The following is a 16268-nucleotide window of genomic DNA, read 5'->3' as shown; positions in this document are numbered from 1 at the left end:
ATCTCCATGAGGTACACATCGGACTTCCCCATCCTTCCGCATCACCCACCAAGTGCACCCAGGTCCTTGGGCAAAAGCAATCCCACGGATGGGTTTGCCTTTGCCTGAGGCAGGACTAACCCAGACTGTCTTCCCTAGCATATTCTTCATGTGCACTACGGGGACTTTATCCCCTTTTACAGTACGTGGAAGTTTTGATTGGGCAGGGCCAGCCCGATTGTTAGATCCCCTGGTGTTAACTAGCCAGGTAGCTTTTGCTAAATGCGTATCCCAGTGTTTGAAAGTCCCACCACCCATTGCTCTCAGTGTAGTTTTTAACAGTCCATTGTATCGTTCTATCTTCCCAGAGGCTGGGGCGTGATAGGGGATGTGATACACCCACTCGATACCATGCTCTTTGGCCCAGGTGTCTATGAGGCTGTTTCGGAAATGAGTCCCATTGTCCGACTCAATTCTCTCTGGGGTACCATGTCGCCACAGGACTTGCTTTTCAAGGCCCAGGATAGTGTTCCGGGCAGTGGCATGGGGCACAGGGTATGTTTCCAGCCATCCAGTGGTTGCTTCCACCATTGTGAGCACATAGCGCTTGCCTTGACGGGTTTGTGGCAGCGTGATATAATCAATCTGCCAGGCCTCCCCATATTTGTATTTCAGCCATCGCCCTCCATACCAAAGAGGCTTCAAACGCTTGGCTTGTTTGATCGCAGCGCATGTCTCACATTCATGGATGACCTGTGCAATAGTGTCCATGGTCAAGTCCACCCCTCGGTCACGAGCCCATCTATATGTCGCATCTCTCCCTTGATGGCCTGAGGAGTCATGGGCCCACCGAGCTATGAATAATTCACCCTTATGTTGCCAGTCCAGATCCACCTGAGCCACTTCAATCCTAGCGGCCCGATCCACCTGCTGGTTGTTCTGATGTTCCTCCGTGGCCCGATTCTTTGGTACGTGGGCATCTACATGGCGTACTTTCACAACCAGATTCTCTATCCGGGCAGCAATATCTTGCCATAGGTCAGCAGCCCAGATGGGTTTGCCTCTGCGCTGCCAGTTGCCCTGCTTCCACTGCTGTAACCATCCCCACAGAGCATTTGCCACCATCCATGAGTCAGTGTAGAGATAAAGTACTGGCCATTTTTCTCGCTCAGCAATGTCCAAAGCCAGCTGAATAGCCTTCACCTCTGCAAACTGGCTCGATTCACCCTGTCCCTCACTGGCTTCTGCAACCCGTCGTGTAGGACTCCACACAGCAGCCTTCCACTTTCGATGCTTTCCCACAATACGGCAGGACCCATCAGTGAACAGGGCATATTTCTTCTCATTTTCTGGCAGTTTATTATATGGTGGGGCCTCTTCTGCACACGTCACCTCCTCCTCTGGTGACATTCCGAAATCCTTGCCTTCTGGCCAGTCCATGATCACTTCCAGAATTCCCGGGCGACTGGGGTTTCCCATTCGAGTTCGCTGCGTGATCAGTGCAATCCACTTACTCCATGTAGCATCGGTTGCATGATGTGTGGTGGGGACCCTTTCTTTGAACATCCAACCCAGCACCGGCAGTCGAGGTGCTAAGAGGAGCTGTGCTTCTGTACCAACCACTTCCGAAGCAGCTCGAACCCCTTCATATGCTGCCAATATCTCTTTTTCTGTTGGAGTGTAGCGGGCTTCGGATCCTCTGTATCCACGACTCCAAAACCCTAGGGGTCGACCTCGAGTCTCCCCTGGTGCTTTCTGCCAGAGGCTCCAGGTAGGGCCGTTCTCCCCGGCTGCAGTGTAGAGCACATTTTTAACATCTTGTCCTGCCCGGACTGGCCCCAGGGCCACTGCATGGACTATTTCCTGTTTGATTTGTTCAAAAGCTTGTCGTTGCTCAGGACCCCATTTAAAATCATTCTTCTTCCGGGTTACTTGATACAGAGGGCTTACAATTTGACTGTAATCTGGGATATGCATTCTCCAAAAACCCACAATACCTAAGAAAGCCTGTGTTTCCTTTTTACTAGTTGGTGGAGACATAGCTGCTATTTTGTTGATCACATCCATTGGAATCTGACGGCGTCCATCTTGCCATTTTATTCCTAAAAACTGGATCTCCTGCGCAGGTCCCTTGACCTTACTTCGCTTTATAGCAAAACCAGCGTTCAGAAGGATTTGGACTATTTTACTCCCTTTCTCAAAAACTTCTTCTGCTGTGTTTCCCCATACAATGATGTCATCAATGTACTGCAGATGTTCTGGAGCTTCACCCTGTTCCAGTGCAGTCTGGATCAGTCCATGGCAAATGGTGGGGCTGTGTTTCCACCCCTGGGGCAGTCGATTCCAGGTGTATTGGATGCCCCTCCAAGTGAAAGCAAACTGTGGCCTGCACTCTGCTGCCAAAGGGATTGAGAAAAATGCATTCGCTATATCAATCGTGGCATACCACTTGGCTGCCTTGGACTCCAGTTCGTACTGGAGTTCTAGCATGTCCGGCACAGCAGCACTCAGCGGTGGCGTGACTTCATTCAGACCACGATAGTCTACAGTTAGCCTCCACTCTCCATTAGATTTTCGCACCGGCCATATGGGACTGTTAAAGGGTGAGCGAGTCTTGCTGATCACTCCTTGAACCTCTAGTTGACGAATCAGCTCATGGATGGGAATCAGAGAGTCTCGGTTAGTGCGATACTGCCGCCGATGCACCGTTGTGGTAGCAATCGGCACCTGTTGTTCTTTGACCCTCAACAACCCCACAACAGAAGAATCCTCCGAGAGACCAGGCAAGGCAGACAACTGTTTAACTTCCTCCGTCTCCAAAGCAGCTATGCCAAAGGCCCAGCGGTACCCTTTTGGGTCCTTAAAATACCCTCTCCTGAGGTAATCTATACCAAGGATGCATGGAGCCTCTGGGCCAGTCACAATGGGATGCTTTTGCCACTCATTCCCAGTTAGGCTCACTTCTGCCTCCAGTACAGTCAACTCTTGGGATCCCCCTGTCACCCCAGAAATACAAATGGGTTCTGCCCCTCTATAGCTTGATGGTATTAAAGTACACTGCGCACCCGTGTCCACTAGAGCCTTATACTCCTGTGGGTCTGATGTGCCAGGCCATCGAATCCACACCGTCCAATAAACCCGGTTATCCCTTTCCTCCACCTGGCCGGAGGCAGGGCCCCCCTAATACTGGTCATAGTATCCATTACTCACTTCTTGCATAAATGACTTGGAAGTTCCTTCAAGAGGATCAGAAGCAAGATCAAGCCTTCTGCTTTGTCTGGGGAACGGCCCACTGGAAACTGGGGCGGCACTTTTCCTGGAGGGATCCCCTTTTGTGGTTGTCATTCCTTGCAACTCCTGTACCCGTGTCCGCAGGATCGAAGTAGGTTGTCCGTCCCACTTCCTCATGTCCTCTCCGTGGTCCCGCAGGTAGAACCACAGGGTGCCTCGTGGTGTGTACCCTCTGTACTCTCTCTCTTGAGTGGGGAAATGCCTGCTTCTAATAGCTGAGATGCTGGCCCGTGCAGGTGGGGAGTAGGACATATTCTCTTCAAGTTGCTGGACCTTCCGCGACAGTTTCTCCACAGCTGAGACAAGGGGGGAAGAGAGACTTTCTTCATATCGCCGGAGCCGGCCAGCTACCTCATCCACCGTTGGTCCCTCTTCACCTTTCCATTCCATTACTGCCAGGGAGTTGGCATATGACGATGGTGCGCTCCGTACAAACTTCCGCCACATGGGCCTTGTGCATCGCACCTCATCAGGGTCTGTGGGTAAGTCTGCATTGTCCAAGTCATAATAAATCATCTCCCGCACGGCTAATTCTCTCAGGTACTGGATACCTCTTTCCATGGTAGTCCACTTGCTTGGCTGACATACAACATCCTCGCTGAAGGGGTACCTCTCCCTCACGCCTAACAGGAGTCGTTTCCAGAGGCTGAGGGCTTGGGTCTTTTTCCCGATCGCCTTGTCAATGCCGCCTTCCCTAGACAGGGATCCCAGCTGCCTGGCCTCCCTACCCTCTAATTCCAGGCTACTGGCCCCATTATCCCAGCACCGGAGCAGCCAGGTGACAATGTGCTCGCCTGAAAGTCGGCTAAAATCTTTTCGCATATCCCGCAGCTCACTCAAGGATAGGGATCGAGTAATTATCTCTGGTTCTGCCTCTTCCTCCTGCTCTCGTGATGGCCCTGGTTCATCATCATCTCTTACTAAGCGAACTGATTTCTTTGTGTACTTCTTCTTCTGTATGGGGGCAACTGATACTGGCATGGGTTGGTTCCCTGGTTCAGTGGCAGTGGCTACCACGGGGGTTGCAGTAGCCGCAGTGTCTGTCGCAAGGATTGCAGCAGCCGCAGGGGCCGCCGCAGGTCTGGTTTCCATCTCTTCCCCTTGAGGGTGCTGCATAATTCTGAGCAGTGCCTGGTAGATACTGGCCAGGGCCCAGCACAGCGCGGTGAGTTGTGCCTCTCTAGAATAGCCACAGCATTTTCCCTTCAAATATTCTACCACTTTATCAGGGTCCTGTAATTGTTCAGGGGTGAAGTCCCAGACCATTGGAGGTGAGTAGTTCTCTAGGTACCTGCCCATGCTCTCCCACATGCCATGCCACCCCTGACTATCCAGCCTCGGAGCAGATCTCCGGGTGGTAGTCTTAAATAGTCGCTTAACCCTAAACAAGACCTGGAACGTATTCAGGAGACATAGCACTACGAACACGCTAGTTTGAGTATCCCAAGGATATTCAAAATTCTCAAAAGCTGTCATACCTGACCCGAAGGAGAAAAGGGAGGCAGAAGGGCTGGGGAAATTATTAACAAATTCTGAGAGACGGTGTCCAATGTACGGACAGGACAGCAAAACCGCATAAACACCCCAAAATAGCCGTCTGAACAGTGATGTTATCATATCATAAACAGATATCGCACAGGACAGCAGAATGATAATCCTCATCCCTGTTCCAGACATGGTAAACAGCATCGCAGGGAGTACATAAGCCATATAGGAATTTATGTAACACAGCCATGAGAACAAACCAAGCAACATGATGACCAGTGACTACTTACCTAATAAAATAAATGCATACAAAAAAAAACCAAAACCGTTTTTTCCACGTTCTAGTTGGATTCTGTCGTTATCTCAACCCTTCGAGCCCCACGTTGGGCGCCAAAAAGGACTGTCGTGGTTTAGCCTCAGACGGCAACAAAGAACCACGTGTCGCTCGCTCGTGCCTTCCAAACACAGGAAGAATCGTAAGAAAAGGCAAGACTCTTGGGTTGAGACAAAGGCAGTTTAATAGAACAGCAAAGGGAACAGGCAAACAACAACAACAACAACAACAACACGGATAGGGGAATATACAAACGCGATTACGGAACCGCCGCTCCCCCTGCCGCTCGCCGGCCGGACCCGGGCCGCCCCAGCCCGCTTTTAAGCAGCAACTTCCTGCCCCCTCCCCCGGCAGCTCAGGGTGGGCGTGGCTCACATGGCATGGAATACCAGGAAAAGTTAACCCTATCCCCACCGGAACCAGGACAATGTTGTTAGTACATTCAAAATAACAACTGTGTTATGCTGGTTTGCTTGGCTCTATGATTAAAAATTCAAGTCTGTTCTGATACACCTTTCTTGTATATCATCCGTTATGCTCCTGAGTTTTGCAATACGCAAATACATAGCTGCTGCCTATATAAATTATTCTGATTCAACAAACAGCTTAGTACAAAGTCCTCTTTCATCTCTTTCTTCTAGTTGCTGATATTTTTTTTATGAACATGGTGGGTTTTGTTGCTAACGGTGACTAAACAGAAGTTATTCATTAGGGGGTACACAGAATAACAATAGCTTGCACTGAAATCTGCTTTTCATCCTGAAGAATCCCCCAGAACTTAGTAAAATTTGATGGTTCCTACACAACAGGAAATACTTTGTTCTCTACATATATAATTACTATCTTAAGGATAGAATCAGGAGGAAGCACTACTGAAAAAAATTTAGCTAGAGATGTAGCGTATGTGTGTCAGTGCAATGAAAATAACCCTTTACAAGCAGAATGCAGTTCCCCAGCCAGGAGTCTCATCAGAACGCGGTGATCTGCTACAATAGTCTTGACAGATCTGAGCACCCTCTTGAGATGCGTAGACATTTTTGTCCTTAGACATTCCCCACACATGTATTCCCACTCCCACCTCTCTTTAGCTTGGAAAATTAGATGATGTGAGTATCTATGGGAAATTTTGCCAAAACTCAGTATATTGCTGGGGACAAATATGCTGTTAGTGAATAAATAAATAAATAAATAAATGTCTGGAGAAATTCTAATTTGTCATCGCACAAGTCTCTGTATCCTTCCTGTAGGAAGTCTCATCACTATTATTATCACCATAGACACTATTTTCTTTTATAATATTTTCTCTTATTTATTACTGTATTTATTACTTTGGTTAATGCTCCATTATTCATCACAGAGTAGCTGTTGCTGATTTCTTGATCAGCCAGGTTAGGAATCACTTGCCGTGTCAGAGCAGGAAAGGCCCTCTACTTGTGGAAGAGGCTTGAAGTGTAGCATTGGTCTGAATCCCACGAAATCAAAATGCTCATGAGAGTTACTCATAAAATAATACTTGGTTTTGAACATGTAAGTGTTCAACAGTTTTCTTACACCTTTCTTTAAAAAGAAAGCAATAGCAAAAGCACAAGAACCAAGCCAGATGCAATACCGTGACAATGCAGTGTAGGATGGGAGCCAAGTTATTGCAGAAAACAGATTAACCAAGCTTCAGGGATTTTCAAGATTTAAAAGGCCCTGGAGTAGCTGGGTTCCTCATGAGTAAGCCTGTTGTTCATTTTATGTACTGTGTATGCTCAAGGGTTTTTTGGAGCGCGTTATGTTGGTGGTTTAATTCAGGTCCAAACTATTTTCTGGTCTATTGTAGGTCTATACTATTACAGGTTTGAAGTGTTGCTGTTTAGCGTATTTTTCCTTCTAAACTGAAAGTCGTCATAGACCTGGAGACCACCCATTTGGTAGTGGAGCTCTGAGACTTCTTTTTCTGCAGAGACAGATGGGAACCCTTCTTAATCCATAGTTTGGTATGGTCCTTGGGCTACGCTTGTTTAGATTGGTAACTTGTTCAAGAAATTTGAGCCTCATTGTCCTGGGATGAGATGCACTTGAAAAGGGGAATGTTTTTCCTCCCTTATTACACGGTCCCAAATCCTACATATTATTACAGATTACCTTGCTGAAGTTGAATTAATATATGCAAAACTGAACTTGAAGTGTATTCTAAGTCTAAATTTTATAGCCCTTTTCTAGCCCGAGGGAAAATTATTTTCTTGGAGAGGTTTGTAGACAGCTCGAGCAACGTCTTAGATTTGTAGATCAGTCAAATATACTGATGATTACTAGGTTTGAAGTTCCTTTGATGTTTCCTTGTAATGTTTCTCACAACACTTGCGGAGTTGCTTTCTCCAAGGGTATTTTCTGTCCACTTCAGCTGAGCTCTCTACAAAGGATGTATTGAGTCCGTTGCTGAGGTCTGTCTAACCATCTGCTGGAGGTGAAGCCTTTCACCTGTTTTTAGCTTCATCTGCAGTGAAAAGCGTAGGCACGTCAGATGGGTTTTCTCCTTAATTCCAAAGCAACTATTAAAACGTCAGTCTTCACCCTTGTCAGACATAAAGAAGGGTAGTGAAAAGTTAAAAATGTTACTGAATTACTGTAGCCTCTCAAATGGGAAGTTCAATCTGCCGAATGCCATAAGGTTATACCTTTTCACAATCAATTCTTTGGAGACGTTATTAACTGCAGAGTTAACAGTCTTGTAGGCATTATGTTTGGAAAGAAGTGCATTACCAGGCTAAACATTAGCCTGTCCATCAAAGAAGCTATTGCTGGGCAAAGAATCAGCTGTTAGGCAAACTGAACACATTCATTTCAGTGTGACAGTGATGAGATGTTCACTGTGCAGTACCTTTTTCCTCCAGCCACTTCTTCAGTCTTCTTCAGTGATCTCTCTAGAAGCCAGTTTTCCCCCCTTTAGAAAGCTATACAAAAAGGATTATCTAGTGCAGCGGTGATTTTAGCTAGCTCTTTACACATAAGGTTTTGTTTGTTTGTTTGTTTTTTGATAATTGCATGGAAAGGTAGGGATGGTAACTGAAACCTTTCCAGAAAAGAGGAAAAAATTCTTTTCCCCTAATTCTACACATTTTTTTCCATATCTGTAGGAAAAATAAAGCGTGTAAATATTTGATGTGTCCATAGAAGCAGTTTATGTTATGGAAATACAAGTTTTGCAATATATTATTACTGCAGTGCATTCTAATTTTAGAATAATTTACAGTTTGTTGTCAGATTAACGGTTGATTAAGCTAGTGCTTTTCTTCTCACAAGATGTGACAATTTTACTAATGGTTTTAGTAAGATAATACCTTTCCAGGAATAAAATTCATGTAATGTTGTGATCATTCATTAGAAATAATGTTTCATGTAGTAAGAGTTAGGACCAAACATTTTAAATGGCAGATCTTTTTCAGTTGAGCATCAACATACAGTAGGAAAAGTATTTTTAAAGATATTCTATCACATAAAAAATTATGTGCAGCTAGTAGAAAAGAATCGCACTTAATAATTAGCCATTGCCTCACATAACTAGATAATTTTCATCCAGATTTGCAAATCTTTATTTTCCTTAGAGCAAGTTTTAGCTTAGTGTTTCTCGATACTGAAATAACCTCTGTTTCTTCCAGGTTAATATTTTAAATGGTGATAATTCTATATTTCTACTGTTGTCCAAATAATATTATATAATCTCCGTCCTCCCAACTCTGTATGTCATGCATGTATCCTGAAAAACAGAGTTATTCAGTTTAAACCATTGTTATGCTACAAAGAATTGCAATGGAAATATTCCTTCTGATATTCTTTCTAGCTTTTTAGTCTGCTTGGTGGCATAAAGTTTTCTATAGTTTTAAAAGTTGCTTCTGCTTTATATAGAACAGTTTGAAAATTGTTATACAATCTTATGTGTTGAAATGATTACCGGAAAATATAATCATGTGTATATATTTATCCCTATAAAAGTAGTGGTGGTAGTGAGTTCATAATATTTTTATGCACATTAAAACTGGTTTTTACTTGGAAACAGCGTTTTACTAGTTTGTAAGAATTCTCTAAATACCATCTTTTAACTGCTACTCTCACAAATGAACTCAATGAAGTCTGCTACTGAACAAAGAATAATGTTGAGTCTTTAATATGTCTCTGTCATGTATGTGGTGGCTCTAGTTTAAGCATTTTAACAACAGTTTTAAAGTTTATTTGAATTTGGTGGTAATAGAATCAGGTCCTTTTTTTTTTTTCCAAATTTTGCACTTGTGCCTGCAGATTATTTTTTAAAGGAGAGAATGAAAATTTGGAATTGTTTGGTTTTGTCCGTGAGTTCTCATCACCTTTCACAATCCTTACCTTTGTGGAGGTACTATTAAAGGGTTCCAAGTTCCCAGTAGCAGTCAAACAAGTTTCAAATTTCAGGAGGGCAAGACTGATCAGGAGAAGTGATGAGCTCTGTTAGTCCCCTTTGAACTCTCTTTGTTTCTAGCAAACGATTTGATGCAAGAGAAGATACGGTCTTCTGGGACAGGCTCTTGTCGGTGGTGCCCAGTGACAGACCCAAGACAATGGGTACAGATTGTCTTGGGTACAGATTGAAAAACAGAAGGTTCCCTTTGAGCATCCGAAACACTTTTTCACTGGGAGGGTGACCGAGCACTGGCACAGGTTGCCCAGGGAGGCGGTGGAGTAGAAATGTTCACAAGCCATTTGGTCAGGGTCCTGGGCAACTGGTTGTAGGTGTCCCTGCTTGAGAGGGAGGGCTTGAACCGGATGAGAGGTCCTTCCAACCTCAACCCATCTGTAATTCTGTGATCTTCTTGTAGTAGGCCACAGATACAACTGGTGTATATTACTTTCCAGACCTCTGCATAGGAAGATTTGTATGAAGTGAGACATAGTTAGTTTTATTATCTATGTCGTGTCACTCTTATCAGTAGCACTGCAGTTTGACATGACATTTTATCAGCCGTGATTATATATTATTCAAGGCGCTCTCTGCCATTATTTAGTTTTGGGTTTTTTTATCCCTTTTATCGTTCAGGTAAATATCAGCTGTCTCCAACAGTGAACATGCCCCAAGATGACACTGTCATTATTGAAGATGATCGGCTGTCGGTACTCCCTCCTCATCTCTCTGACCAGTCGTCATCCAGTTCCCACGATGATGTTGGGTTTGGCACTGTTGATGCTGGTGGATGGGCTAAAGCTGCAATTAATGAGTCAACAGACTGGTAAGAGCGTGATTTAGTGGAAGAAAAAAAGACATGACTGCAGTTACGTCTTTTTCTTTAGTTTAATTTTTGGCTACTGCTAATCTTAATCTTTTTTTTTTAAAAAAATCACATTTAGATTTCACTATTTTCAAACTGCTAATTGTCCCTGTTTCAGGAAGGACGTCTGTACGGATAATTTATTAGGCTTTTTACTTCTGGTTGCAGTTTTGCGCTCTGTCAAAGTACATTTGTGGAAATGTTACTAGTTTTTACTAAGACCAAATCAGTATATAGCTGTGTTAATTTGATGATTTAATGTTAATTTAGTTGCCAACTGAGTTAGCCCTTTTAAAAAAACTTCGCAAAATTTAAACACTTGATTTTATGAAAGATGCAAGAATAATTCCAATTGGAAATTCTAATTTATAAACTTCACTGTAAATATTTCTAAGTCTATAAACCAAAGATTTTATTTTTATATTCCAGTATATATCTAGGATCATTTCCATACTTCTCTATATCTTCTTTATTTTTCTATGCAGTGATTTTAAAATCTGCTTTAGAGGTCAAGGCAGTTCTTTGTTCTGCCCTAGTGTTAATACTTGTGCAACAACGACTTTTTAAGATTCTTTATCATGCATGAAGAAATACCCAGGAGCAGGGAATTGATCGTCCCCCTGTACTCAGCACTGGTGAGGCCCCACCTCGAATACTGTGTCCAGTTTTGGGCCGCTCACTATAAGAAAGACATTGAGGTGCTGGAGCGTGTCCAGAGAAGGGCAATGAAGCTGGTGAGGGGTCTGGAGCACAAGTCTTATGAGGGGCGTTTGAGGGAGCTGGGGTTGTTTAGGCTGGAGAAAAGGAGGCTGAGGGGAGACCTTATCATTCCCTACGGCTACCTGAAAGGAGGTTGTAGCGAGGTGGGGGTCGGTCTCTTCTCCCAAGTAACAGGTGATAGAATGAGAGGAAATGGCCTCAAGTTGCACCAGGGCAGGTTTAGGATAGATATTAGGAAAAATTTCTTCACTGAAGGGGTTATTAAGCATTGGAACAGGCTGCCCAGGGAAGTGGTGGAGTCACCATACCTGGAGGTATTAAAAGACATGCAGAAGGACACGGTTTAGTGGTAACTTGTCAGTGTTAGGCTAATGGTTGGACTTGATGATCTTAAAGGTCTCTTCCAAACAAAACAATTCTATGATTAAATGATTTGTAACTATCATGCAAAGGCAATGTACTGTAATAGTTCCACATTTAAAAATACGGAAAGTAATAGTTCTACATTTAAAACTGTGGAAAGTAACTTTATGTGTTTAATCTGTAGTAAAAATAATTTCTGTGGATCTTAGGTTGACTCTCTATTTACTTTTATATATTTTAATATACAAATCTTAATCATAAATGCATTGAGCTCCATTATTGACTTGCTTAGGTTCCTGGCAAAGAAATACTGTTTATTGCTTAGTTAGTACAATTAATACAGATCTAAGATTTAATTTGCAAGTCCTGTAATTATCTATAGTAATAGCAAAATAAAAGCCCACCCCACTACACTGCCACTTCTTGAAGCTAGATAATTACCACAAATAGTGTGAAGTATATGAATTTTCTTATTTTTCTTGTCTCTTGAGTCTGTTATGAATGTGTCAGCAATATCTTAATAAAACAGCAGTAGCACCTGCCAGCTGATACGCACCTGTCGGCTTCTTCTTTGCTTTGTATTAGTTTATTTCACCTTTTGTCCAGGAATTGAGTTCTGTATTTTAAGCACTGTTTTAATGATTGTATAAAAAGGTAATTTTTTTTCATCCTCATTTGCATTTTTTTTAATGTTGCAGCTCTTCTCTTGGACAAGTCATACCTGTAATTTGGGCCCTTAAAAAGTCCATCTGTCTTTTGTAAAAGCTTTTAGAGCTGAGAATCTGAGACGTTTAAATAGAATAGTGCTCAAGGCTGCACATAATAGCTTATTGCTGAGGGAATTTTTTAGCCGAATATGAGCAAAAACCTACGGTATAAAGTAAGAGCCCATTGAAGCCTGCAGATGCTTTTACATTTAGTTCTGCAGTGTATCTTGCTATTCATATACTTCTTTGAAAATGAAAGTAACAGTAAAGAAAATAGGGATTAGATATTGTGGAATTGATCATGCTCAAAACCTTTAAATGTGTGTCTTTATGTGAAATTGTAAAGGTCTTCAGATACAATTGCACTTAAAAGAGTAGATCAGTGCAGCGCCTTCTTAGATAATGTATTCTATTTGTAAAAAAAGTAAATAGCAGTAGAATTAGATTGTTGCATTAATTTCCTGCTGCTAATGGATGAAGGAAGACTTGTAAAACGAAGGTGCATTGTATGATTTGGCTGGAAGGCACAAAGGGTAAAACTAAGAATATGGATGAAGGGTTATCCAAACAAGAATGGCAGCTGTTCTGAATCACAGAAGAAAATGTAAGCTTTTCCAGCCTCACAATATCTCCCTAATCCTTGATGAAAATGTTATGAAAACAAAGGGGCAATAAGACAGGATTAATAAGTGGAATTTTAATAACATTGAGGGTCAGAAGACGGTTACATTCTTTTAAGGATCAGCTGTCATTCCAGAAATCTTATTTGTTAAGTATGCTAGACTATAGTAAATTGCATTTGGCATTGCTTAATGACTTGCACTAAATTCACCTTCTGTCTTTTATTAATGTAGTTGAAAAATATTAAAATGAGGCATTTTTAGGGGCATTAGTTCCTCCTCTGTGCTCATTGGCTTTTGCAGTTACGGATCTTCATGGGGGCTTTTGAATACTTTTAGGCAATGTGCATGTATTCAAACTCCTGTGATCAGCGCCTTCCTTAATTACTAAAACACACTCATGTGACATTAATAATAGAAGTAAACCAGGACATGAAAATTGAGGACTCTACAAAGGGCTCCGATATTTGTACTGTAAAAAGGTACGAGATGTCGTGATGTCAGAGAACAAGTAATTTTTGGTGCTAAGTAGTGCCTTTAGTATGCAGGATACTATCCAAACATGGAGTAATAATCCTCCTAATAAGTGTGTGTGGAAGGTAGGTGTGATAAGGACAGATAAGGGAAGCAGAGACAAAGCCCCTAAAGGTGGTGTCAGTGGAAACGCTGGGATCCGATCTCCAGAATTCCCAGTTGCTGACGCCGTGTCCAGACCCCACTGCTCTCTCCGGGACCTGTGGTGCCCTTTATCGGGTTTTATTTAACTTGGAGTTTTAGTCTGTTCTTAGGACTTCAAGTTTAATATATATGTGCACACTGTATTTACATGAAAATGATACTCAGCTTTATTAGAAAATTTATATATGCGAATCAAAGCAAGCTCAGATGAAAAAAGGAGCATACGGCCAAAACAAATAGTTTTAGAAATTCACCCTTTTTGAAGAAAGTGTCACAGGATACATTTTGTTCGGCAAGATGAAGCCGGTCTTCTTTAACTAATGTGAGCTGTGTTAACAGATGTTGCTAGAGAAAATTCTCACTTAGTAAAACCACATTTTTCTGGCCTTCAGAGACAGGGCTGGCTAGCAGCGAGCCAGAAACTCCTGTGTGGCCTTGGGAAACTCATTTATGATCTGATTATGAAAGGTGTTGAAACCCTGTAAGTTCAGTTGAGTCACTCAGAGGACGTCTTCAGACTTAGGTGGTTCTTATTCAGCTACATGTTGGGCTGCTGTAAATGCTAGAAGTGTATATTGACCTTGTCTGTTTTATCTTTCTATCATGTGGAGCTAATTTTTTCCCTATTTTGTGGGAGTGAATGTGAGGACTAAATAGTTATTTTTGAGTTCGGGCTCTGATTCATCAGAGCTTTTAAGCATATGCCTCAAAACGTTGCTGAATTGTGCAGACATCTCTGAAATAGTTGCAGTAATTAAATGTAAAACATTATGAGCCTGAGCCAGAAACATTGAAGCCAAAAGGCACTTGACATTGACTTTATTCATAGAAGCTCTGATTGTGCTCTCACTTAAGGACTATATCCTTGTCACTTGCACATCTCTCCTTATTTGTAAATCTGCCACTCCTAGACTGAATTTCATCTAGGCTGCCGGGTAGTGCAGATAGTGATTTTCATCCTTTATCGTACTCGATTTCCTTACCTCCCTTCACTATTGTGCCTAATATTCGGGTGTTTCTTGATCAAAGATGCTTCTATAAATTATAGCACGTGGCATATACAAACATGTTCACATTGTGTAATTTAACAGTATAAGTTTGTTTCTGCAGCAATTCGTGACATGCCTGTTTCTCACTAAGTAATAGATGTATATTATACCTACCCCTTAGAAAATTATTCCTTTGAAACATGTTATTGAACAGTAGCATGTATGTATACAATATTTTGAATGGCATTTAGTCTATTTAGAGATCTCAGTGACAAAATACTTAGGTTTTTTGTCTTTAAGTACAACAACAATCAAAGGGGGGATTTTGAGGGATCTTTTTCCTATTGGATAGATAACAATGGTGCAAAATACTCATTTTTTCACTATTTTATGCTTTTGACTTATTTTTTGCCAGCTGAAGTAGAAATCGAAATTCTTTGTGCCTGCCTTCAGGCTCTTTTTAATACTCTCCCCTTCTCCAGGAGTAAGAATAGCTTTGTGTGAATTTCCTTTCATACTGTTTATTAGGAGTAATCGATCTTGCAAGTTTTTTTTGTTTTTTTTGTTCTTTTAATTTTTTCTATCATGTATTGTGGCCATTGTGACACATTGCAAGCCTAGGATTTGGCTTACACACCAAATTTTTCCTGCATTCCTGCAGTCATGATTCTACCAACATTTGACCAACGTGAATAAATCTTCAGCGTGCTTCTGCGGGAGCATGGTGAAATGCTGCTCGCTGAAGACCTGACTCGCAGCCAAGGCCACACGAGGAACCCACAGAAGAGACAGAAACCAAGTCCCTGGTTCCCATTTAGCGGTGGCCATTGTGGCAAATCCTTGCTCTGTAGGGAAGCAATGAGTAAAAATAGGTTTGTCTGACATAGACAGGTTAAAACCAGGAGGTGCTGTGAAAAATTTGCAAACAATTTCATATGTGTAAAGAAATTTTAATGTAAAGTCTTTAAATTAAAAGTTTTTTAAAGGTCTGTGGGCTTCGGACAGGACAGATTCTATTTATGCTTTATAAAAAACATTCTGTGATGACGAAAAATCTGATAATTTGCATTAAAAGAGTATATTTATTTCTCATTAAGAAAACAGAACTGTTTTATTCTTCCTTAAATTTTCCTATGTTGGGATTCTACATTCCTGTAGTATATGTGTAGTACACCAAATATATACTTCTTTCATTAAATCTCATAAGTGAAATTCTTGATACTTTTTAACTGGAGTTGCTCACTGCAGTAAAACCAATCCGTCGTGTGTGTAACTGACTTCTTGCAGTGGTTTATTTAAAAATGTGTACTTTAATGCTTTTAGAAGTCACGTGCTAAATAAATGCTTTTCTCTGCAGAGTGAAAGGTTGCGTGATCTTGATAAATGTTCGCATGATTTTTTTCCCTTCCTACAGCACTCTTAGTCCAGATGTTGATCCAGTGCTTGCCTTCCAGCGAGAGGGTTTTGGACGCCAGAGCATGTCAGAAAAGCGTACAAAGCAATTTTCAGATGCCAGTCAGTTGGAGTTTGTTAAAACACGAAAATCCAAAAGCATGGATCTAGGTAGTGAGTGATATTTTTTCAATTATTTTATTTGAACCTGATTTTCATGTTGTAAGTATATAGATTTTGTAATTCCAAACACATCGTTCATGTGCAGTACTGCACGTAATGTCTGCTGGTGGGAAGTAAAGCGTTCTTAATGTGAATGGCCAAGTGCCCTGTGTATTGTTTGTACCTCTTGTAAATGTCCGTACATTTAAATATCATAACCCTCTGGATATATAGTTATACATAAACATAAAAGGTACATATTAAAATGG

General features: G+C 41.9%; 1 protein-coding gene across 14 annotated transcripts in view; it reads left to right on the top strand.

Annotated features, from left to right (window-relative positions):
* The window catches only part of PARD3 (par-3 family cell polarity regulator), a 466403-nt gene that overhangs the window by 295078 nt on the left and 155057 nt on the right, over positions 1–16268 (top strand). For 10 of the 14 annotated variants that reach the window (XM_054191470.1, XM_054191469.1, XM_054191466.1 and 7 more), the window contains 2 exons: positions 10140–10329; positions 15860–16011. In XM_054191470.1, coding sequence (XP_054047445.1) covers positions 10140–10329; positions 15860–16011 — 342 coding nt within the window. The remainder of the gene's footprint in view (positions 1–10139; positions 10330–15859; positions 16012–16268) is intronic. The other 4 variants (XM_054191468.1, XM_054191464.1, XM_054191461.1 and 1 more) reach the window with 1 other exon arrangement.

This window comes from Rissa tridactyla, chromosome 2 (genome assembly GCF_028500815.1).
Source record: "Rissa tridactyla isolate bRisTri1 chromosome 2, bRisTri1.patW.cur.20221130, whole genome shotgun sequence".
Taxonomy (NCBI): Eukaryota; Metazoa; Chordata; class Aves; order Charadriiformes; family Laridae; genus Rissa; species Rissa tridactyla.
This window is presented reverse-complemented; position numbering and strand designations above follow the sequence as displayed.